The sequence below is a fragment of the Drosophila grimshawi genome, unplaced genomic scaffold, assembly GCF_018153295.1.
Source record: "Drosophila grimshawi isolate 15287-2541.00 unplaced genomic scaffold, ASM1815329v1 contig_311, whole genome shotgun sequence".
Taxonomy (NCBI): Eukaryota; Metazoa; Arthropoda; class Insecta; order Diptera; family Drosophilidae; genus Drosophila; species Drosophila grimshawi.
In genome coordinates, this window is record NW_025063098.1 from 1262898 (window position 1) to 1288611 (window position 25714).

General features: G+C 38.8%; 1 protein-coding gene and 1 long non-coding RNA gene across 7 annotated transcripts; one reads left to right on the forward strand and one right to left on the reverse strand.

Moving 5' to 3' along the window:
* Positions 1–67: 67 nt before the first annotated feature.
* On the reverse strand, positions 68–24282 carry LOC6562998 (TBC1 domain family member 4). Of its 6 annotated transcripts, none has more exons than XM_032736788.2 (9): positions 24145–24282; positions 14525–15037; positions 4699–5420; positions 4446–4601; positions 2910–3797; positions 2699–2841; positions 2047–2639; positions 1412–1981; positions 68–1341 (listed from the first exon to the last, which is right to left on the reverse strand). In XM_032736788.2, the coding sequence occupies exons 1-9, from the start codon at positions 24262–24264 to the stop codon at positions 295–297; spliced, it is 4752 nt and encodes a 1583-aa protein (XP_032592679.1). In that variant the 5' UTR covers positions 24265–24282; the 3' UTR covers positions 68–294. The 6 variants fall into 6 exon arrangements, with proteins under 6 accessions (XP_032592679.1, XP_032592680.1, XP_032592681.1 ...); XM_032736789.2 differs by having other exon boundaries at positions 69–1341; positions 4446–4598; XM_032736790.2 differs by lacking the exon at positions 4446–4601 and having other exon boundaries at positions 69–1341; positions 24145–24281.
* On the forward strand, positions 20446–22088 carry LOC122322488. The gene is made up of 3 exons (XR_006246634.1): positions 20446–20603; positions 21627–21648; positions 21746–22088. It is a non-coding gene; the product is annotated as an uncharacterized LOC122322488 (long non-coding RNA).
* Positions 24283–25714: the final 1432 nt, after the last annotated feature.

Sequence of the window (25714 nt, forward strand, 5' to 3'; positions counted from 1 at the left end):
GTACTTGTATATAATGTATGTATATATATATATATATATATATATATATATATATATATATGTTTATATATATATATATATTTATATTTGGGGTCTGTATATATAACGTTTATGTATGTAGGGCAACAATTTGTGCGCAACATGCAAAATAATGAAATTTGTAGCATTTATATTTGTATTTTTGCATCTTAGCCGCAACTGAGGTGTACTGGTAAGCGTTTAGCCCTGCTCAGGCTGCTCAGGCATGCGCTCCCGATAGAGGCTGCGCATCAGCCTGCCGATGAATCAAAACCGTTAGCTGCGACCGGTGGCCGCAGCAGGTGGCGCAAGTTCAACCGTTTGATCCACATTATGTGCCGGCAAGCCGGACAAGGTAATCGCTCGCATATGATGAACGGGCCGTATTGACTTGAGCTGTGTGGTACCATTGAAACGACATTGGACATCGCCGCCAACCATGCTAAGTGGATGCATGCCCGGCTCCGGCTCCTGTTGGTCCTGTTGACCTACAGCATCGATGAGCTCGATGGCAGCCATTGCGATCGGTTTGGTTTGTTCGTGCGGTACCGTTGTGGGCGCTGTTGTACTGCCAATGGCACCACTGCAACTATGACGCATGGTCATCGGGGACAGGGCCGAGGGTGTCGTCTTATAGCCCATGCGGCTGAATATACTGCCTGTGGTGCTCTGACTGCTGCTGGTGCTGTTGCTGCTAGCGGTACTTGGCGGACTGAGCGGCGTGCCAACTCCAGAATCAACCTCCAGTGGACTCTTGATATTCGCCACAAACTTATCGACATGCTCCGGCAGCTTCAGCTCGTCCAGCTTTGTTTGCATGACGCTGCGTGCACTGGCATTGTCCAGCAGCCGATTGGGACGTGTTGGTGGTGTTGGTAAGACAATAAGTGGCTCGTTATGGCCATTTTGGCTATGATTGCGCTGCTGCTGCAGATGCTGTTGCTGCTGGCGCAGTTGCTCAAAAAAAGGTGTCTTCTCCTTCCTCTGCTTTTGTGGCGAACCAGGTTCGTCTCTTTCGCTCAGCTCTTCGACCACCTTGAGTGGAAACCCCAAGTGACTGTTGACTGAAATTGATTTGTTAATTTTACGCTCGGCAAATATTGGCTTGCGTCGCTGTCGATCCAAATCATCCAGCTGCTGCAGCATGCGCCGCACCTCGCTGGGCAGCTCCAGATCTGGATTGTGCTCAACCAATTGACCAATATAACGTCCGAGCGTTTGTATAGTCAGCTCCAACGATTGCACCTGTGATTGCAGCGTTGTGATTTGCGTTTGCTGCGACGAGCGCGTTGTTTCCAGCTGCGCAATGGACGATTGAGCGAACTAATTGGGGAGAAATGTGAATGAATTATGGCAATCGTAAAATTATTAAAATATGTAAGCAGCTACTCACCTGCAGCTGCTGCTCCAGATGCTGATTCTGCGCCCTTTCTCTGTTTAACATTTCCAGATGATGATTCGTCGTGGATATCTCCTCCTGGAGCACATTGTATTCCACATTGTATTCGGCCAGCTGCTTGCCAATGTCCAGCGTGAAGACTAGTTTCATTATTTGCTCCATGCTGTGCGACTCCATTTTCGGCACCACCGACTTCAAGTAGTCCATGATTTCCTCAAAGTTATCGCGCGCCAGCAGCTGTTGCTTGTGCACCGACAGCATAGCAATGGCAAACTTAAAGATAACATCCGAGGACTCCAGAAAGACCAGGTCAAAAATGCGCGCCACAAAACCCAATGGGAACTGTGAACTGAATACGGTCAGGATCCAGGGTGCGGCATACAAAGTGGGCGAAACATCGTTCTGATCCAACCACACATACAAATCGGGCAGATGATCCTTAACAAGACGCGACAGCTGATACAACTGCAGCTGAAACTTCTTCATGTCCGGCAGGTATTTGGTGCGCATATTGCGGCAGAACATTAGGTGCTTCAACAGCTGAAACGCGCTGGCCTCGTCGCACTGCAAAACCAGATAGAAAGAGAGGCATTAATTGAAAGTCCACACTGTATCAAGTGTCCACTTACATGTAAGAGGAGCACGCCACAAATGAAGCCCAGACCCTGGCAGTAGCCCAGCTCTGGGTCAAGTATGGAGTAGGCCTTCAGCAGATTGAACAGCGATAGCTGACCCAGTCCAAGTGGATCCTTGTAGAACTGATGATTGGGAAAGGTGCGACCCAAGTCAATAAATATCGCATGCTGATGCTCGGTTAATTGCTTGAGCAGCGTATGATACGGTGTATTGAAGTTGGGGAAACGTTTCGTATCCACAGGCGCCATATTCATCGAGTGCTGCTCGGCGAGGAAGGTCCAGACATCACCACGCTTGGAGCGCGGCACTCCAGTGCGTATAGCATGGCGCAGCACCTTGGGATCCTTCTTGTTGCCAATCTGCATTGAGTTCCGCTCAATGATTTGCTCCCAGCGCTCGATCAGCTGCTTGTCGCACGGCACTATCTCCTCGTAATCCAACTTGATGCGTTTCAGCTCGTTCTCGTTCTGACGCGCCTGCAGCATGGCATTCTCCGTCTCCATGCGATTCAGCATGATCGTCTGTCGTATTGCAGTGCGCCACAGCTCACGCAGCTCGGCGGCATCTCTCTTGCCACGCTTGGCAGCTATAAGATTGCAAAATTAAGTATCTGGTTTATTGGTTATTAAAGCCAAATGGACTTACGCTTGCGCATGGGCGATAGAAATTCGGTGGGCGCCTCACTGTCCAAACCCTTGGATGGCGTCACCACACTGTTAAGTATGGCTTGTCGCCAGGAGCCCTGATGTGTTTCCGCCTCCTTCGGACTGTTGCCCACTTTAATAAAGCTGCAAATTAAAAGAAAAATGTAGCTTTACATTCATTCCATAGTTAAATCCATTCCCTATTTACTTACATGTCCATCATGGGGCTCTTGAGCTGATCGGCGCTTGGCTTGTTGCTGGGACTTGCGCCTACCGTATTCGAGCGCGAACGGAATCCCTCGGGGGGTGACTGGGTGCCCAGTGGTTCAGCGGAGCCCTCGCGTATCTCCCGCAGATTGTGCGGCTGCACAGTAATATCAACCGTAGACGGCTTGCGCTTGATCAGATTATCAAAGGAATTGGTCAGTGAGCGTTTCGCCTTCGTGAAAATGGTGCTGCCACCCAATATTTGATTGAGAAACTCAGACCGGTTCTCGGCGGTGTCGTGGACATGTCGCTGCTGCCTGGACTCGCAGTGAGCGCGCAACAGCATCATAAGAAACTGATTCTGCTCCTCGACCGATGAGTTGGTCTTCTCGGAGCCATAGTATTTGGCCTTCACCATTTCCTGTTCGTCTTCGCTCAGCGTGGCGATGCGACGATAGATCATTGATTGTGTCTTCTTCTCCGATAGACCTTCCACGTCCGTGCACAACTTGTGGTACCAGAGCATAGGGCAATGCTCGCAGCTGATGATTTGTGTCTCCTGTTTCTTTTTCTGCTCGGCACAGGTATCGAATGCCTGCACAATTGCCGCCACAATATCATCGCAGACGTGCTCCGACTGGCACTTGAACACGTAGCCAATGTAGCCCTCGTTGTTCAGTTCGCGACAGATGATGCCGAAGTGATCCAGTGACTTCTGGCCGTGCACACAGCTGGCCACATCCTTGAAATCCTTATACAGTAGCAACTGTTTGCGATCCGGCGAGATCAGCCTCAAATCGCTTCGTCCAACCAGGAAGACCATAGTGCGATTCTGTTCCACAAACGGCGGTATACAGCCCTGCGAGGCGGAGCGATCCCTTAGCTTGGGTAGGCTGCAAAAGTGGGAGAGAATCATTAGAGGATTAGCAGTGTATATAGATGAACTATAGCTGTGTGTTGTAGGCATGCCATGCTAAATAAAAAAATATATATAAAAATAAGTATAAACATAAAACAGGCAACAACGTAAACGAAAGAAACGATAACAGTTGAGGTGAGTCAAAAACAACGATCTTTTCCATATACACTGACTTTAAAAAGTCGACTTTGAAACTGAAAGCGATATCAGAAATAAATAAATATATTATTTGCTTGATCTGGGAGACTCTTAGGCATAAAAATGATATTCATTTCACAGATAATAGTTATGTTCCAAGTTTACAGATAGGACGGAAGACTCTTGTTTCTTCCACACATAGATTTCGATTATTCATTTATCAAATTGAGTAGGCATGAAGAAAATACTTTATTATAAATAAATAAATAAGACTAAAATAAAAACCGTTTATTTCTTATAAAAGTTTATGCCAAAAAAACTGGTTTGATAGCCATAGATATGTATGTATATGTATATATAGATTCGTGGTTGCTTCATGCAAATTTCATGACAAATTCAATCGAAAATCAATCAAATAGGGATAATTGTGCAACTAAGCAGAAAACTAAGCATGAGTAGGGACTGGCGACAGGACGCCACTTACTTCTCCACTGCTGGAGCCGTTGCAGTTGCAGTTGCATTTGCATTTGGATTTGCATTTGATGATGTGGCAGCTGGCTCGCTCTCCTCTCTTGGTGGCGTTGGTTGTTTGTTTACAATAACGTTGGGCGCCTCCAGTTGCTGACTATCCTCCGAGCTGCTTCCGTATTTATAGGTAATGAATTAGTTTTGGCACACACGATTGGGCACAACAGAAAAGGGCAGATGACAACCAATTTTAATCTACGATTACTTACATCTTTTCGCCCAGCTCCGCGTGGCTTTGGCCGCGCAGCAGAACGCGTTTAGCTGGCGATTTGTTCTCCTTGTTCTCTTCGATTTGTGGTTGTGGTATGGCATCCGATTCGGCGCCCATCAATTGGTGCTCCTCTTGCGGCATGGACTGGGACTCCTGATCCTCCTCATCCACTTCTTTGACTTCTTGGCTCTTGAGAGTGCTGCCGGCACTCTTGGCCACAATGCCAACACCACCCTCGCTGCTCAGGGACATCTTACGATTCTGGAAGAGCCGCAAACGTTGCTCATCGTAGGCCTTGAACTTGGGCAGGGCATCGTCAATGAAGGTGTTGGGCACCCGCTTCTGCGAGACACGTATCTTGCCCACATACATAACCTCAAAGAAGTGGGTGTGATTTGGTGAAATGTCCGTCAGCAGCGACAGATTACTCTGCGCCGATGTTGACGTGGGAATGTTCACAGTGCCCGACGAGCTGCTCAAACCGTGCGTATACGACTTGGATGCCTTCATCTTGGAGCTCACAATATTGGGACTAGCATCGTGCTGGGCATTCCTAAGCGCTTCGCTCATCTTCAAATTTGTTGCCGGTGTGGCATGTATGCCATTCAGTGTGCCATGACCGCCACCATTGCCCCCTGCAATCAGTGTCTGTGGTATGCTGCCCACAGAGCCGCCCAGCGTATGTGCCGGATCCCGCATCTGTTGCATCAGCTCCGCCATCTGCAAAGACGAGAAACAGAGCGAGAGAGAAGCAGTGTTTGAGTGAGTGACATGTTCAGTGTGTTTAAAATTAGGACTCTGATTAAATCGGGCAGCAGGCAGGCATGCATTGAATATAACAAAATACTAAAGCTTTAACAGCTCAGCTCTATTACGGAGGACCACGCTACACAATCCCTTTGGTTTGGTCCTGGCCAGTTTCCGGTCTGCCAGCCCATCGAGTTTTACATCTTTTGTCTTTAGTTTATGTCATTTTGTATGACTTTGTCACTTAAAGCGATTGTTTCGCCGGCTTTGTGGCTGGCAATCAATTTTCGGACATTCATTTCATGTCACTGACAAAGCAGATTGGATTTGGTTAGGTTTTGACTTGATTATGATAAAGATGATGAAGGAATTGCTACAAAATTAAGTTATGTTATGTGCTAGCTTATATTTGAGAACAGTGTTGCTGCAAAGTTTAGGTTAAGTTAAATAAGTAGCTAACACATGGTCCAAGAAAATTCCATTTAGATTCACAGATAAAAAGTGCAACCTTTAGGCAAAAACAAAGAGAATTTTGAGAATATGTGTTAGACAGGAAATGAGTTGGAGTTCTACAGAAATGCCTTAAGAAATGAATTTAATTAGACTGAAGTCAGTTTTGTATAGATTGAGATATCTGCGTCAAAAAATCTAGCTTAAGAACATGATTCAAATTTGATTTGAACTTTGTAATTTTTATTTATTTATTTATTCATTCTATCCGATATATACAAATACATATTTATTATTATTATTTTTTCTCCAAATTTATTTTGCTTATTTTTATTCTAGATGCATATCCTGCACAACTTATTATCGATTTATTTTTCACTACTTTGCTTTCCAACTCAATTTTGGTGCTACTTCTACACTGCATTCGTGAATAATTCATTATCACGTTCCCCATTCATGTGCAGACATCGTGTCTGCGGTTCTTGAGTAATGTCTGAGTAAAGCATCATAGCAACAGCATATGAATATCTGGTGAATCTGATGAGTCTCTTGCTGAACACAGCTGTTCGCTGCGTGTTGCGATAGTTCCTCGAAAATCTTGTAAGAGAAATGCTCTCAGTTATGCGCTCTGTGGCCCAATTGGACGGCATTGAAATGCTGCCAAAAAAAAAAGCAAAAAAAAAAAATAGCCAAGCAGAAAAATCAAAAGTTGCAAAGTCCAATGTCAGTGCATAATGCAGCTGCCTCAAAGATGTGCCAGTTTATCCTATAGATGCATTAACTGCGGTGTCAACTAATTGTCATTTATCAGCGCTTTTGGGCAAAAATAGCAAACTCAATTCACTCTGACTCTTGGCTACCAAAATTGAGATAAAGGTTTATAATTTGGTGCTGTCTCTGCCTTGTCTGTACGAAATGTACCAGAAGATGTCGCTGATCAGTCGCTTGTCGAGTGATCGTGACGTCATTTGTGCAGACTACAGACCAGAAGTTGACGAATGTCGCACTATATATGCATATTTGTGTATGGAATCATCTATATATATATATATATATATCAACATATGTTTCTTATGTACCTTATTTAGTTTGTTGGAGGCACACGCAACGCGTGCGCTTATTGAGATCGAATTTTTAAATGAATATTCTACTAAAATAAATATCAAACATAAACAGTAGACACATAAAAAAAATGAATACTCATTTACTTTTTTTAAATTAATTAAGTATTTTTTTCCTTTATATTCTACAACAACATTTTTGTATATTTCAATGCTTTATTGTGTATTAATTCCAAGAAATAATACTTTGCTTAACCAACGCATTTTTTAGACATTTTTTTTTCATATAAGTTCTGGAAAAAAATCACATTCTCATTTTGATCAATGATAAGTGTAATTTATCGTATTCATTGGCTTCTCTCCACACCATAAAAACTTGTTTCTTGTATAACATTTGTTTTTGTTGTTGTGTAATTTGAAAATTCTATCATATACATACATGTATGATTGCTAAATGACAAACCGAACAATTTATAAAAATACATGAAATAGCAATGTGAAAATTGTGCTGGCAATTTGTTTTTAGCAATTTGCGTGAGTTCAGCGAAAAATTACCATATTTAACACTCACAAATCTTAATTGACATATACAAACATGTTTATAGACAATATATACGTATAGTTTTTCTTCGCAAAATACTTCACAGGAATTTAATTCAACGTCACGTTCGCAACGCGTTTTGAGGACAGTTACGCCTTATGAATTTCTTTTCTTTTTTTTTTTTTGCTCAGACTACGTGCTCCTTAACTTTTTACTGTTGCTGTACTTTAGTGGTTTATACCTTGTTGTGAAGAGCAAAAGAGTATATTGGACGGCTGACTATCAGCTGTCTCACACCACGCCTATATCATTAGCTGGAGAAATTGAAGTTAAAGTTTTGGCTAGTCAAATCCAACGTATTTCATAATCGAGAGTTTCCAACTATCAATCGATGAATGTAAAAACATGTTCACATTTGTAAATGTGTAAAGATAATCATATTAAGTGGAAAAGCAATTGGATTTAAGCTGCGTGAAATTATGAAAAATAAAAATTAATAAAGTCCTAAGGTCAAATAAGATTATTTGCATTTGCGCTTGAAAATAAATTTGCGTATTTTATTTAATTTATTTATTATTGCTTTTGCATTACCGAATGGCCTAGTACTTTTTTATAGATTTCATATTTACTACCTGTATCGCATCGCAACAACAACCTGAACTTGAACAGGATTTGCAATTGGAAAATTGAGCAAACTGATCGCCACTGATGCTACCCTGTAAGTGAATTTGTTTACAAATTTATTTATTTTTGTTGTAAGTGCTTCTACCTATCCTAACTTCACTAAATATATGAATGCGATAGATATCAAATAGTTGTGGAAAGCTTTGCATTCGTTGCAATTACCACATTTGTTGTGCTATTGAGCAACGCAAAAGTTTTGCAAAAATTGCAATGTCAGTCGTTGTCTGGGCCACAAATTTAAATGTGTCTGTTTTGTTTTTGTAAGCACATTTTTTCTCTATTGGTTGTTGCCACACGCTTCACTTTTATTTTCTCGCATTTTCTGAGTTTTTGTTTTGTATAGTGAATTGTATATGAAAAAAAGGAAGTAAAACGAAATCACCATTTGCATTTTAAAAAGTAGTTAATGGTTTATTGAACCTGTGGTAAATGTTTGATGACCGCATGGCGAATCTATTCTATATGTAAATAATGCAATTGTTTGAATTTACAGTATAACTTTTGGATTATTTAGTAATTTGAAGAACAACTATTATATTTCATGTGAAATGCTAATCGACTGAATAAACACCATTGTAACTAAAAATGTATTTTGACAAGATGAAAAAATAAATGTTAAATTTGACAGGAACACAACGAATGCATGCAGTATAGAATAACGTCCACGTTAATTGTTTTTCAGATGCATGGCATTGAACGACCTTCAACTTGACCACAAATTTAGAAAACCGTTTGGACAGGTAGTTTGAGTGCTTTCAAAACTTTTAAGGGAAAATTGTTTACCAGAAGTTACGCTCCCTTTAACACAGCCTGGTCAGAGTCAAGTGTGCCGAGTCAACAAATCGCGCAAAAAATAACAACAGCAGAGAAGGTTGGGTCAACATGGCTGACGCATCATTTTTCTGGCTTTCAGTTGTTGGCACGCGTGAAAATTGTGTTTTTTTTTTTTTTTTGTGTGTAGGAGGATGAAAGAATAAATTGAATAAAAGTTGTTTATATGGTAATGAACTTATGCGCTTCCTATTTGCATGAGGATTCGACAGTTGCTTAAATAACACAGACATGAATAAAAATAACGCAAAAGAATTAGTAACGAAATTGAAATAAATTGAAAATGCAATCAAATTAAGTTAAACTGTAGCTCAGAAAATTGTTCAAATGTAGCGTTTTAACTTTGCTCAAAGAACACAACTAGTAGTTGCCAGTGCATTACGTAAGATGAGAGAAATCAACAACGAAAACACATTTTGCCATGCAAAGTAAACAAACATAAACAAAGGCAATTGCACAAGCAACAAATGAATTATATATATATATATATAGCAATAAAATCAAATCAAATCAAAGCAGAGCAATTTAAATTGATATCAATTCGGGCAGACACGAAGGCGGCGGAGCTGAGAGGTTAGCAACTAGACTCCGCCGTAATTTCAACATACGGCACGGCTTTTATTCAGCACGGATGCATCGCTGACGGAGGCAGTCAGGATTGTGTCCCGATGAAATGGCACCGTAAACATTTTGTCTTTGTCTTTTCCTCGTCTGCTGTTTCGATTCCCTCAATTAAGTGTTGTATTTGGTTGTTTTGTTTTTTGTTTTTTTTTTTTGTTGGTTTGTTCACTCGTTGCTGTTTGCAATTACGAAACTCACTGTTTGCTGCAAATGCCGGAAGGCGATAATGCAGTTCTTATTTATAACACAAAATATTTTACCTTTACTTTTTTTCTGTGCACTTTTACGATTGTTACTCACTATCACACAATTGTTTTGTTTGCCATTTTGAAGTTTTTTATTTGAGTTTGTTGAAGGTTTTCACAGAGAAATTCAATTAAATTGCACTAAATTATAGTATTGCAAATAGAATTTAGTAAATACATATTTGATTTTTTATTACATTGGGGTTAACTTTAGGGTATTTTTTTGTGTGTTTATTTTAATATATTTAATATTTTACTATCTGAAACTTCCAAATATGCCTAACACAATCAATGAGTAACATTTAAAAAATAGTCACTACATATTTTACTACATTTCTCTAGGAATTCGTTCTAATTTCTTATGTAAAGCGTAAGAAATTTGTTTAAAATCGAATCGAGCTTCTCAGCCGGTTACAACAGACTTTGTCTCTCATACATGTCTAGAGATTATTTACGCATTTCAATAAATGAACAGTGGAGCTGCTGCAAAATTTGTGACTAATTTCAATATGGTTGCTATACTCTGCTAACGAAGGTAAAGGAGTATATTACTAGCTACATTAAAAGTGGGCCGCTAATATTGATAATAGTAAAACGAAAAATGACCACGTATATTCCACAATCTGAAAGCTAACTTTAACAAACTTGGGGTCAACTGTATTCAGCTGATATTACAGTGTTCACAGAGTATTCGTCAGTCGGTAAGGTCCGTCTGTAAAAATCTCACTTGATTTTTTAAAGTTCAAAATACTTCGTATCGCTCTAAGTTGTGTGTGCGATAAACTAGGTACAATTATCAATACGTATGTATTTAGTTAGTCTCTGGTGTGGCATTAAAATTTATGACGATCACAGCACAAATACTCATTGTATCCAAACGATACAAAAGTATTGTTGTTGACTTCAACTGTAGATGTATCTGTTGCGTCTGTTATATCTGTTTGTGTTCATATATATTATATGTATATATATATATATATATAGAGATGCTGCGTCTTTGGCTATTTTGCTAAGTTTTGCGTTAATTGCATTTGTTGTTATTCGTTGGCTTCATTTGTGAATCGAAAATATTTGCACTACCCATTGACAGGCAACATTTTAAGTAATTGGGGCAATGCAAATAAGATCGAGTGCTTTAAGTATTTTATATAAGAGTTGTTTAACTGACTATAATATAATATCGACAATAATTTAAATAAATATGAATAATTCATGAGGACAAATCGGAGGCTTTCAATATTCGTTTACCGGTTTAATCTTCAAACAATAAAATGATTCTATTCTTATTTTTTATTGTTGTTTTTCTTTTCACTCATCTTTCAATTGATTTGATCGTTCTTGACTTTGAAGGCATTTCAATTAAATGAATATTGAAATCGCTTGTAGATGTAGATACACATAAAAGAATAACCAACTGACGCAACTAAGAAATACGTATATATGTGTGTGTATATATATCTACATAAGATTCTACCAAGATGATATATGTAAATATATATATTTAAATATTGGGGCTTTTGTTTGGCATTCGGCTGGCTGGCACTTTTTTAGTAACTTATTTATTTATACATTTGCTTGGGGCATTTGTTGTTATTGTTGCACAATAAACAAGTTCATTTCTTGTTAATTTCCAGAAATTATGGCGCACGCGTATATTTTTGTCATTTCTTTTTTTTTTCGAACTGAATTTTTTGCTTATTTAATTTGTATTACATTTTGTTTAGCGGGCTGTTTTTGTTCTGTTCGGTTTTAGTTGTTTTGCTTCTGCTGGTAGCTGACGCTGCCTTCAGCTAAGCGCGCACGCGATTCAATTGCCGCCAGACAACTAACAGGCAAGCGACAACGGATCCCATTCACTGATCGCCCGACCCACTGAGCTCGACGAGAATTGCTCACTGACAACAACAACAGCACCAGCAACAACACCAACAACAGTAACAACAACTAAATCGAAACAACACGAACATTAAAGAAACCTGCACATGCGAAATTTAACAGTGAAACTGTTAAGAGAAACAAACAGTGAGAGTGTGGGAAAAAGAGCGAGAGAGCGAGAGAAAGAGTGGGAACAGTATACGCTGCGTATGTGTGATTTGTGAGTATTTAACATAAATTAGGCAGCACTACTATAAAATGTGGGAAAGCAAGCATTGTAAATATTTGATTATTAATGCATATATAGAAATTTATGAGTACAACAGCGAAAACCACTAATAATTCGTACATTGAACATTTTTCTTATAGTATCATCTTACTGCCGTATTATAAATGTTTAGTCATCCGCTTGATATCAATAATAACATTATAAAAATGTTCGATGTACGAATTAAGTAGCGGGTTGGGTTGAATGTTATGCTAAAGTAATTTTGTCTAGTTGTGTAGCCGACTGCTAATTAGCTTAAGTATCTGTGTACCACATTAAATATATTATTTTTTATCATAGTACTTATTGAAGTGTTTTTTTTTTAACCTTGAACGCATTTAAAATGTGAATCAGGGTATAAATAGGTTGAGCAAAACTATTAAGGAAGCATCTCTAACCACCTATATATTCTTGATCAGCATCAAAAGCCGAGTCGATTTAACCTAGTCTATAAATTGTCATTAGTCAAGTCTATTTAATTTTATCGATAACTGCGAATATCGAAGATCAAAGAGTTTCCTTTATCAATAAAAACATAATTGTAATTGTAAACAAATCGGCTTTCAATAAATATGTAAAATACACAAACATATTATTGATTAACTTTGGAAATTTCATTAAAATCGAATAAGAAACACAGACTTTGGTAACCAAATTTTCATATATTTATTATTTTCATATTAAACAAACTACTATCAACAATTGGTGCATTATAACTTGATTTAGTTCCAAATAAATAGGTAAGAGGCAAGTTAAATGCTGTAACCGTATTCACTTGACAACCAAAAATTGACAAAAACTAAATTAAATGCAGTTTCGATGTCGTGTCAAAGGAAAGTGCATTAAGCTGCTCAATAACAAAAGTCAACTGGGTCAAATTGACGAACTAAATTTTAAGTGCTTCTGCCTGTTGCGGCAAATTGAATTGGTTTGCAGGATTCTTTGTTGCAGAAATTGACGGTAGAAGAAGAGGCATATGTTACAAATATGTTGCCAGCTGCAAGCGTAATGCTCAAAATCAATTTAATAAATTGTTTGTGTGTGTGTGTGTTGCAAGCAGCAGGCGACCAACAGGCCAAGGCCAACAATGTCGTGTAGCAAAACTCGAACAAATGCAAATTTCAAATCGTACTAGCTAAACGCAGGAAAGGTTAAAGTTTCTGCCTGGTGGTATTTTAATTCGATTATTGACAACGAATTTGATTAACCTTAAGTACTCACATATTACGCAATAATATTCAACTAAAAGCTTTTATTAAAGCACTATGGAATTGTAATCAACGGTTTTAATTGAATTCACACTATATTTTAAGACATGTGCAATTCTTTTTGTTCATAAGACAACTCGATTATGTTTAGCAACAGGACATGTCAGGCGGTGTCCTTTTCAATGTCATTAAGAGTCAAGCGAGCGTTGAGAATGACAACAGCCATATCCCGACTATGTTAACGGAAACGGCATTTGCCGATGTTTCAAGAATGTGATGCCGTTTGATGCCGGGTCCGGATCTGGGTCCGGGCCACTTGGCAGGACAATAAAAATGTATTTGCCAACATACAAATGGCGGCAGAGACGAGAGAATGCGACAACAGTCAAAGGATAGCAGTCACCACAAGGACAAGCAATAAACGTGAATGGTTGCTAAGATCTCTCCAGTTTTCGACCCGTTTTCAAATCAAAATCATATTGCACATTACGCATACGCCACCGACCGTCCCATAGGTGGGACTGGTGTTTAGCACAGTCAACAACTGTGTCGCAGCAGCAGCCCATAAATGAGCTTATCAAATGTTCGCGACCGCAGAGAGACCACAGCTCCCAGCTGCCATCTGCCATCTGCCAGTTGCCAGTAGGCAGTTTGCCGCTTTTCAGCTTTGCACTCGTTTTTCTAATGGTTTCCCTTTTCTTTTTTCTGTTTGTTTTTTAGCCGTACCTTCGCCGCCTAATTGCCGCCGTTAGCAGATGTTACCCAGCTGGGGGATGCACAGAAGTAATTATTTTGGTTTACCTCAGAACATTTTTAAGTGGCCTTTTTGCATCTGCGCTCATTAAATTTACAGCTTTAACAGGCGATATCTTAGCCGGGTCTCTTGTGGCAAATAATCGACTTGTATGAACATTTTTAGGCTAAGAAGATTCTATTTAATATTCTGTATCAAGGATGATTCTATTTGATATATTTCAAAAGTGTAAAAACGCAAAAGCTCTACATCAATTTAATTACTTTTCTCCCTTATTTATCTTGAAATTCAGCTGAATGCTCTTCATCTTTTTAGCAAGGCCAAACTTTTACAAATTTCGTTCATAAAATCGGATGCAGCATTTAAGCGTTTTGCAATTCGCTCAAACGGATGCTAAGACAAAGCCGATTGTGGTAACTTTTCTAAACATTTTCATGCCAGTGCATTTCAAAGGGTACACATCAAATTTACACAAAAGACAGCCACAAACTCGGACAAGAGTTAAGTATAGAATAGGTTGAGTTACAAGTGGAACTTACCTCTTCGACGGTGTCGCATTCGAATAGATAAATGTGCAGCAGCGGATCCTTGGGATCTTTTAGTAGATACACGAGTCCAGTGATGGGGCCTTGAAATTCCATAAAGTTTTGTGGTTGCTCTGCATCGGCTGCGGCCTGCAGCTGCTGTTGCTGCTGCTGCTGTTGCAGCTGATAAGCGGCTGCAGCGCTGGACGAGAGCGAACCATAGGATGTAGATGTGGTCAGACCATGACGCGACCCATTTACGGACAATGAGTTGCTAGCAGCAGCACTAGCAGCACCAGTGGCAGTTGTTGAGGATGAGTTGCAGACAGATGCGGCGGCGGCGGCGGTTGAACAATTGGCCTGCACAGCATTTGATTTGAGCTGCATGAAACCGTTGCCGATGCTCTTCGCCTGCGGTTTGTGGATGATGCGGCACATGCCCACGATGTGCTTGAGCGGATGACTAAATTGCAGCTCAAAGTCCGAATTGTAGGACTCTAATATGCCATGCTCAACGCCAACTGAAAGCTGCAAGCAGAACGTGTTGAACAAAGATTAGTGTTAAGGTTGAGTAAGCAGCAACAATATTGAAGGTGACATTTATCGATGTGTTCTTTGTAGCTTTGTAGCATAGTATTTACTCCATTAGTAGAAGATACCCTAAAGACAGCTCAAATGTGCCCAAATCGACTGATGTACTAGATAAATGAAACCACAAATAATATCCTAGATAAAAGACAGCTCAGATATGCATATAGATAGCTCTTATTGTCTAAATCACTGAAACCACAATTCATTTTAATATTGAATGTCGAGTAATTTAATTCTGCTAACTCGGCATAAATTCTACTGCTCGTATTCACTGGGCTAACAAAATCAGATAGACAACAGTGACTATTCATAATCCCCATTCTAAGGACCACATTCAGCGCTTCCACTAGACGAAGCAGATTAACAGTATTAAATTCTTATAATCAGTTTACTTGCTTGCGCAAATACAAAAGCGGTTCACTCGGAGAGCAGCAAGGACAGACCATGGGACAGGCAGACAGACGGATAGATAGACAGGCAGAGAGGCAGATAGATGGATAGATAGGTAGACAGGCAGAGGCAGGTGTGGACTGGGAATAGCTCGACAACATAACAAACATGGCGGCTGCTCCATTTCCGGTGTTATCCTCATCACCGTCACCGTCGACGTCACCATCAACATTTGCAAGCCGTTTTCTGTACTTGGCCTCCTTTCACTTCTACCGTTTTTATTCCGCTAGCATGCATATAAATGGATGTATAAATGTATGTACATATGTACTACGCGGCAACGGGGTAGCTAGGGAGTGTTAATGTGGCTCGTTGGGGGCTGCTTGAATGGGTGCGCCAGTGTAATGGCTGGGCAGAAAACAGGTCGACTCATTTGAGGCGTCGCTTAGTATTTAGCCATCAGAACAAAACGGATGCAAATGAAATTGACGTTCAGTTAGTTAAGCAGAAGCCAGTTTCGCATTCGATGCCAGCGAGATGAGTTTGTGTAGATGTGACAAAAGTTCCACAAACGACATCAATGCAAAACTCTTAAATAATATGATCTCATAGTCGGTTAATTATACTTAATGCCTTAACTTGCTTTACCTAACTAATCTATCAGACTTCGTTTATTCAATCTGCCCTATTTAAATACTCGTTGTAACTCGTCCTAATTACGACCACTTATAAGAATATTATGTTCAATTTATCTAGCACTTAATTTGGCCAACCATAAGTATGGAAAGTAAACGTTGCTCATAATATTGCCACATATCCGTGCATAATTCAAACTCTCATTTCACTAATGGAAGCAAACAAGCGTAAACAATGCAATAAATACCAAAGAAGAAATTGTGCCATTTGGGACCAATTAAAAGGAATTCACTTTAAAGGATGTCGTACTATTTACACGAAAAAGAAAAACTTTGCAATTATTAATAATTAGGTGAGCGCGCAAGAGAAAATGATAAAAACAGGCGCCTAATGAGGCTGCCTGGCAGCACTCTAATCATTAGGGATATGCGCGGGCTGCAGCTCAACTCACCTTTGCCATTTGAAAATACATTTTCTTTTTTTTTTTTATTGGCAGAGCACCAAGCAATCGTTTTGATAACTAATGATGGCCATGCCAGGTTGATTTTTAATTAATTTACGAGTGCCACTTGACGCTGAGCATCGCGTAGAGCGACCCTCTCGTTGGAAAGTGATTTGTGATTGGTTTTGCCTTTGACATTGACAGGGCAAATTCAATTATGCTTCTTTCTACCTTCTGTATCTAAAATTGTTCAACTCGGTTCTTGTTGTTGTTGTTGTTGTTTGTAATGCAATCAGCGAACAAAGCGAATTGAGATTTTCATTACGGTGGCACGGAAAATTGAAAGCGTTTCATTGAAACGCAGGGAACGTGATTGGCATGAATAAAAAGCAGGTTTTCAATTTGAAAACGTTTAAAATGAGACGCATCTCCCGTTGAGAATATTTATATACAAATACTACCGATAAATAACAAGTTAGATCTCCTCCAGTCTGGTGTAGTGAGAACTCAACTAGGAGATACTCTGAAGTCAGTTTTGAAATTTTTTATTGTTGATCATTAATATGGGTATATTATATATTAATTGAATGGCATCACAGTTGTGATCATCACAGGTATCGATAAAATTAAGTAAATACTAAACACTCTATGTAATGCAAGAGTTCTGTACCAAATTAGAAATCATAGCTCTTATAGTCTCTGAGATCGCCAAACGGACATGGCTTATTCGACTCGACTTTTGATGCTGAACAAGACTAGATATCCTTTGTGGAGTCGGAGACGCTTCTATCTGCCACTTACATACCTCTTTTCCACAAATTTCTTATACCCCATGTAATATTTCTACATTTATAAACAAATGCCGCTCAATAGATAATTTAAAGGTGAATTAATTATGGGAAACAACAAATATGCCGCACCACTGTGAGTTCAGTTAACCGATAATTGCAGTAATCGCAGGTTGGGGCTCTAGGTTAGCCATCCTGTATTATTTATGGCAACCGCAACAGCAAAGAACTAGAAGCTGACCTTTTTGGTCCCATTTCACTACAATCACAACTCGTGATTAAGCCTTTAACAGCGGCAGAAGTACTTCATGTAAATTATATGTCTAAACTGCTGATGACGACAACAACAACAACAGCAACAGCAAACATATAACAGCAACAAAAGTAACAGCAATGTAATGAGCGATTGTAGTCAATTTATTGTGAAAACGTCAAACACCAACAACAACAGCAACAAAAACCAACAACACAATTCGTGCATAACAAGAACAGCAACAACAACAGCAACGGCAAACGTCAGCTGACACATGAAAACGTAATGAAGAAACGGTTAAAATGTATAAATCAGTGAGCAACAACACGCGATTGTTGACGACCCGTGTCGCGTCGTGATTACAAACAGAGATGAGCGCGTGACAGAATCATGAGCGTTGCATTTCATCACGCACAAATGACAGTAATACAAATGACATTTAAACATCCATAATACGAAATCAAAAGAAAAAAAACATAAAACAAATTCAAATTTGAATATGAATACGATTTAAATATATTTAAGTTGCCAAATCTGATTAAATAAAAATAGTTGATTCAAGCATATTTATTCCACCTCATGTATGCTAATAAAAGAATTAAAATTTTTATTTAAATTAGCATAAATTTATGGGTCAATTCTTTAGGTCAGTTAATGATAATTTTGTTGACACATTGCGGATAAAACTAAATTGAATATTGTATGTTGTAATTAATTTACTTTGATTTATTTATATCTCATGCACGCGAGCATCTCTTACTCTGACTTTACCAACATTAACAATTGGGGCTGAGTTCATGTGGCGCCAACTGGATTCCAATGCCTGTGTGTATGTTTGTGTGACAACTATAGTAATTTCTAACGGAGAATGAAAAGCTAATAAAATCAACATAGTCCGAGGCTAAGTCCATAATAAATCTTGTCTTAACTTGCCATCAAAAGCATATGCAAACCACACAAGTCAATAATAAAACAAGGGAGAACATTGAAGTCAGGCCTAACCGACTGCGAAATACTTTGGCTTTTGTGAATTTTGGGGGCGGGAGTGGGTGAGACCGAGCAAAAATTGTCAGAAGAGTTTCCTAGTAACTTTTTTGGTAACTGTAGCTCTTAAATTACGGAAGATATGTGTTTTAGGGAGTTTTGTGGGAGGTAACAATTTGTTATCGGTTCTTAGAGGCGGCTACCAGTAATATTGTTACCAGATCTAACACAAAAACTACGGAAAATATAGTCATTTAAAATGTTTAGGAGCGGGTGGCCTGGGGGCGGCGATTTGCATTTATCGATTTTGATCGATTTCAAAGCCTCCTAGTGGACATTCAAATTTTTACACTTTGTACCGGGCACAGATCAGTACATGCTCCAAGTTTCAAGTCTCTAACTCTAAGTTGCGTTCATACAAACAGACAGACGGACAGTGCACAACATATTATGATATCTTCGGTATCAAAGTATAATAAGTGAAGAAGTGATAGAGAAAAAAACGCATTAAGAATAAATATATAATAAATTAAAAAAATATAAATATCTGAAGTATGGTCGATAAACACAAAGCAATTTGAGCTACATAAATGCCGAAAGCTATTAAAACTACCCAAACACTCCAACCCTGCCACTCAGTTGGACAACTAGACGTATGGTTGATGAAATCCTATTCCAAGTGGCACACAGACCAAAACACAGACTCCAAGCATGTCAAGTGATACGCGAGACTAGAGTACGGTTGTGCTACTGCTACTACCATATAAATGGCAGTTGTAGAGGACCGCACTGTGCAGCAATATCAAATGCAAAACGCCAGCCAAATGGAATTGAGTGGGTGACATCATTCACGCTCATTTAAGGCACACGAAGCGACGCGACAAAAGTAACGCATACGCCGCGTAAACCCAGCGCGAGTCCTCCTCAGCCAACGGTTGTGAAGTGTGAAGCCATTTACTAGCAGAGCGGGCGAGAGCGGAGGTGGATGCGCGGCTTAAGTGTTTGACTGTGCTCGACCAGAAGCGGATTAGCTGAGGGACTTCTCCGAGAAGAGAAAAATTCACAATAAAAAAAATGAGCGTATTTTTTTTTGCGGGCACAGCACAGTGAAAGCAGTGTGGCCTATTGATTTTTCTCCTTCTGCTCGCTAAAAATCAACTTCCTGACTGCTGCTGTTGTGACGTCAATGAAAGGCACGCAACCAAGCTGTTGCTGGGCTGGTGGCCATCAGGGACGCAGGGAGGCAGGCATCAACTACCTGTCACGCAGAGGGGCGCAAACGAAAAGTCGTTAGTGAAAACGCTTTTCAAAATTTACTTGGGAGTATTGGGTATTGCTTTTGCTTTAGTTACGATGATATAACTTGTTATTGAACTCAATCAAATTGATTTTTACTATCATTTTCAAACTTATTTTCTATCATTTCCAGCACTATTCATTTTATTGCAAACTTACAGGAAAAAAAAAACATTTTTATTTTGAAATCATATATTTTAAGCTTATTAATTTAGCCTCTGCCAAAGCAGTCAAAGTTCAGGGTAGATCGATTGGTAATTCGCTTAGGCAACGCTTGGCAATCAGTGTAATTGTCGATTATGGAACCTTAAATTATTATAAATAAATTGCATTCGCTTTGTGCTGTGTGCTTTTTGTTTCCCCATCGGACAGTTTGATTTATTGAGCCCAAAACAACTAGCGAAGCACACTGATGGGATTATTGTATAATACAATATATCATAGCGTCATAATTGTTCTACTCATAGTGGACTGGGAACTTTGTCCCCTGTTCGTGTCATTTGTAAATCTTATAATCCATTATTTCACAAATTCTCGTTGCAGCTCTCTCTTCCTTAGATTAGAAGATCAATACTATTAGATATCCAGCCAATCTCTGAGCGTGCTTAGCTCTGGTTAACTTGCCGTACTTCATAGGTTCAGAGATTCGATTCTCAAGCTATATTTAATTGTTTTTTACGCTTCTTAAAAGGTTGTACTTTTCCAAACATTGCAGTAAGTATTATTATAATTTACCAAATAGTTCAAATTGAAAATGCCTAAAATATATTTAGAGATTTTGTTTTAAGTTATTTTTTTATAAAACTGTAAATGTCTTTTTAGTTACATTATTTAGCAACGCTATCAATTTCAATCACTAATTGCTAACCAATATGCAGGGCAAATATTTATAGATACACACACGCAGTGTATTCTTCATGGGGCAAGTTTGTTTGCTTGGCCATTGAAGCGTCGCAAAAGTTGACATAAAACTTTGATGAAGGGGCGTGCGTGGCAGGGCGTGGCAGGTTTCGCACTTAAGCGGCAGCCAAAAGACTGCTTGCCATAATTTCCATGCGCTATTTAACATAATAAAGCAATAAGCTGCCACAGCGCTTGTCACACAGACTGCAAATGAACACGAAGAGCAGAAGAGCTTGGGCAAACATTTCAGTTTATAGTTTTACTGTCTCCCTCACTCTACTTATACCTCTCTCTCTCTCTCTCTCTCTCCGTCTCTCTCTCTCGCTCTGTGTGCGTGCTGGTTTTGTGTCAATTTGCACAAGCAGCATACATCAAAATAATAAACAAAAGTGCAGGATTAAGTAAATATTTATGCAGGCAATTACGCATCAAAATTTTGTATAGACCCGTTCTGCGGAGTCTGGCAAAACAATAAAAAGAAAATACTGCAGAAAAAGTGAGAAAGGGAAAGGCAGTGCTACAGAGAGAGAGAGAGAGAGAGAGAGAGAGAGACAGAGGAAAAGAGAGAGAGAGAGAGAGAAAGAGACAGGGAGAGAGAGATATGCAAAGAGAGTGTAGCTTATGTGTGTTTTGCATGCATAATTGAATTTTGAAAATACGAAAAATATTGTATAAATTAAAGCAGCACTTTTCATGCTTTTTCATGCATACAACACAAGGTTTATTTAACTTACGCTTACATTTTTGTGTAAATAACAAATAACATTAGTTAAAGCAATTTCATAAAATGGCCATTTTATATTACTTATATTTCATATCGCATTTATATTGCAGATTCACAAAAGTTTAAAAACTCGTAAGTATGTGTAAAATACACTATCCATCTATTCCCAAATATATTATTATTATTTTCTCTCTTTGGGGGACAAATCACAAAAACAAATTCTCATAAGCTAAGAGACCACAATACATGCAATCCCAGGATCAAACATCAAATGTATGAACTTTCTCCAAAAGCAATTCGGCAAGTTTCCTTTTTATAGAAATGTAATTTGAGCAACCCACGACCCACCCACTTGCTTGGTATCATTCAGCTTCTGGAGAGAGGTCAAAGACATCCACAATTTGCTGAGCAGCTCGGCAAGCACGCAAAATGGATTCATTTTAATACTCCGAGAAGCAATCTGAAACCGCAAAATGGACGAGCAGGTAAAAAGGGAACACTTAAGTTGCGCCCTTAAATAAAAATAACTTTGGCCTATTTAATGCATGTTTAACTGCACAGTTAATTGTTGTCAGCTTGCAATCATAAAACTTTAAATAAATAAATTCATAAACAAAAATTTAAATGGGAAACAACACCAAAATGAAATTAGTGAAAAATCAATTAAAATGCCGAGTAATGTTTAAATGAACATGTTTAAATGAACACACACACACACACCCATTCAGCATCTAATCAAAAATGTGTACACACCGTTACTCCCACACACTGACACACACACACACACTGGCACCCGCACACACATGTATATGTATATGGAGCTGATGGGCGACTAATTGGAAGCTTTGCCAAAATTAATTTCAAGCTTCCTATAATAATAACCATGGGGCACCAGACTGCGGCTGACATTGAAGTTTGTGTCGAGTGGGAAAGAGACAGACACAGAGCTGGAAATGGAAACGAGCGACAATGGACAACTTGTCGCCGCACGTGCTCAACGTGTCGTATGCGTAACGCGCCAGTTAGTTGATGCCCCTGTGTATGTATACACATAGGTAAACCAATGAATGCGAGCGGAGATCACAAAGTTAAAGAGCTTTAGTACAATCCAAATGTGAAATACACAAAATTGTATGCACTCCTTGATTATCAACTGGTGTAACTGAAAATATAAAATATATATATATTCGATATCGATCTGGGCAGAGGCACCAAGTCTCCGACAAGCGATTTAATCATGTGATTTCTTGGAATTTTCATATGTCCCTTGGCTGTCGACTTTGTATTCTGAGTAAATTACGTAGAGTCTGTAGAAGTATCTGCTGATTTTGTGACAATGAGGAGGAATCATTAAAGGTTGTTATGGTCAGGAGCGAAATCTACTGATTTTATGAGAATGAGGAGGAATAAAGATTAGTATAGTTAGCAGAGACATCAGCTGATTTTGTGACTATGAGGAGGAATGTTTGAAGCACAACAAACCACAATCGAAACCCAGAATTAGGATTGATATAATATTAATAAAATTATGCATCCACGATGATGGGGCTGCTGGGCTGTACACGAAGATACACTGTAATTCTGAGAGATGTCCAGCAAATAGCGGACGGGACCCCATATATGACTATATATTTATATATATATATATATATATATATATATATTAATATGCAAATTCATTCCTATACGCTGCTCATACTTTAAGCTATCCATACCAATTGCTAATAAAGAGTCTAATAGCATTTCTCCCATTGATAAACAATTTGACTGTCTCTTAGACAAAGTTATAATATTAAACTTATATCAAATCGCAAATAGACTCATTACAGACCAAGTGAACCTCGCACATGCCACATAATTGTCACATGTAAACTTGTTCAACTGTGCGTCCGTTTCGGGATGACGCTGTCATCCTTCTAATTAGCTGTGAGTCTCACAGTGGGACTGTGATTTTCGTTTATTGCTCACCGCTCACCTGCTCAGCTTTCAGCAAAGTGGGTCTAATTTTGTATAGTTCGCTTGGGCAACTGATGTGCCAACGGTTGCCAATCAGTGTAATTGTCGATTATTGAGCGTAAAATGATTAATAAATTGCATCCGTTTTGTGCTTTGTGTTTTGGTTTGGCTATCGGGCTGATTAATTGATTTATTGAGCCCCAAATAACTAGCAAGGCAAGTTGATGGGCTAAGAACATAATTCAAAGCAACATATCGCTGCTGTTTATTGAGCAAGTGAAGCGTGAAGCATTTTATCACTGGTGATTTAATTAAGACCATATGATTGAAAGACCTCAGATTGTGGCTGAATAGCGATTATGAATAATAGATTGGAATAATTAGTGGCATATGGAGAATTGTGAAGACCAAAAAGGGTCATATATTTTATATATTTTAACTAAGTTGTTCTTTAGTTAGATTTTAAAGCTGGATATTTTTAATATTAATATTTATTTGTCTTTGTGAAACAAAAATATGTTTTCATGTTGTTTTAGAGCGCGAGCTCAAGCATTTTTATCAAATTTCTTTCTTTAAATATACTATTTGTTTTATATTAGTTGCTAAAGAACAAAGATTTCTAAAAATATTTATATTTAAATAAATTGATATTGTAGTTCAATTCTTACTCACCTTTGTATAGCTCTCGGTTGATCGAATATCGTTGATGGTCCATGGCAGCATGGACGCCGAGTAGCGGGGATCGACGGATGCACTGCCGCGATATGTCAGCGACACAAGTCGAGTTTTCATCTTGTTACTGATTGTTTTCTTTCTGTTTTCTTTTTGAAGACTTTTGTATATTATTTTCGATATACTTAATGTTAAACTTTACAAATTGCAACTTCAACAAAGCAAATTACACATCATCATTTTTAGTTAATTCGATTTTGATTGCTGCATGAATCCAAAATAGAAAACAAAAAGGCATTAAACTGAAATCAATATGCAAGTAATTATAATGTGAACAACGCGTTCCACTTTAAAATGGACTCCATTCGTGAGTCACTCCCAACAACTAACGGTATTCGCTGGGACACAGGACACAGTACAAAGACCACCTGACGGCGCTACTTAATCGCAATGGATATCTTTTTGTATTGACAAATATTGTTAGTATTTAGTACGGCCCATCAGCCGTGAAGTTTACTATCAATATTGATTTTTCCGTTCGCAGACTTTATTTGACTTCTTTGCCGCTTCGCATTCGCAAAAGGCAAGGCCAAAAAGCGGGGCAGTTTCTGTTTTTTTTTTTTTTTTTTTGCATGCGACTATTAGAAATGTGTGTGGACAAGAGGACTAGAACCACCACCACCAACACATGTATAGGGGAGAGGGGTCGGGGCAGGGGGTAAAACAGGGCAGAGTCACCCCTAAAAACGTTGCTACTTGCCATGCTGGAATTTACTTTAGCATAAACATTTACAGTTTACTTTCCTATGGTTTCACACTGTTCTTTTTTTCTCTTTTAAGTTTACTTCTGCTATTTCTTTCACACACACATAAGAACACACACACACGCACGCACACACGTTCACTGCACGCTTAATTTGTGTGCGTGAAATTTGCAACAAAATAATATTAAGCCAACTAACCGAATGGAGGCCGAGACGCCAAAACGCTGTGAAATTACGTTGAGAACTAAAACGGTATCCAATGCTCCTTGCCAGTTTAAGTCAACGGCATAATTCTCTAACCCGATGCCGCAACGAGCTCACGCACACACACGCGACACGACGTCCTTCGTCCTGCGCATTGAGCGCATGCGTTAATATTTTTTCGAACCGATACGATTATGTTTTTGAACTTTAGCTCAAATTATACAAATGATTGTCAAACCAGATGCATTTTATATAGCAATAAATCAGTCGCCCGCCAAATAAAACTTGAAGTAAACAGATTCCACAATAAGTAAACAGTAAGAGTCTATCGGTTAGCCGCCACAACATATCGTTTGCTGCTGAACAGCTGACTTCAAAATATCAATCACATGCACGCGCAGAGGCAGTGTTGTAAAAGAAAAATGCATATATTAGCTATCGATTGTGAGGAACGTTAATTTAAATTGAATTCCAATTAAATGGTTTCTTTTCACAAATAAATAAATAACTCAAATCATACAAAAATCATTTCTAAACAATGGGTGCAGTCAAAAGAAAATAAAAAACAACAGCGCTTAGCTCCACCCCAGGCACATATGGCG

Excerpts from the sequence above, each read along its gene's own strand:
- LOC6562998 (XM_032736788.2), bottom strand. The coding sequence starts at position 24,264 with ATGAAAACTCGACTTGTGTCGCTGACATATCGCGGCAGTGCATCCGTC. Across the intron at positions 5,421-14,524 it reads AATGCGACACCGTCGAAGAG|ATGGCGGAGCTGATGCAACA; the intron begins GTAAGTTCCACT and ends TCGTCTTTGCAG. Across the intron at positions 4,602-4,698 it reads GCGGAGCTGGGCGAAAAGAT|CAGCTCGGAGGATAGTCAGC; the intron begins GTAAGTAATCGT and ends TAAATACGGAAG.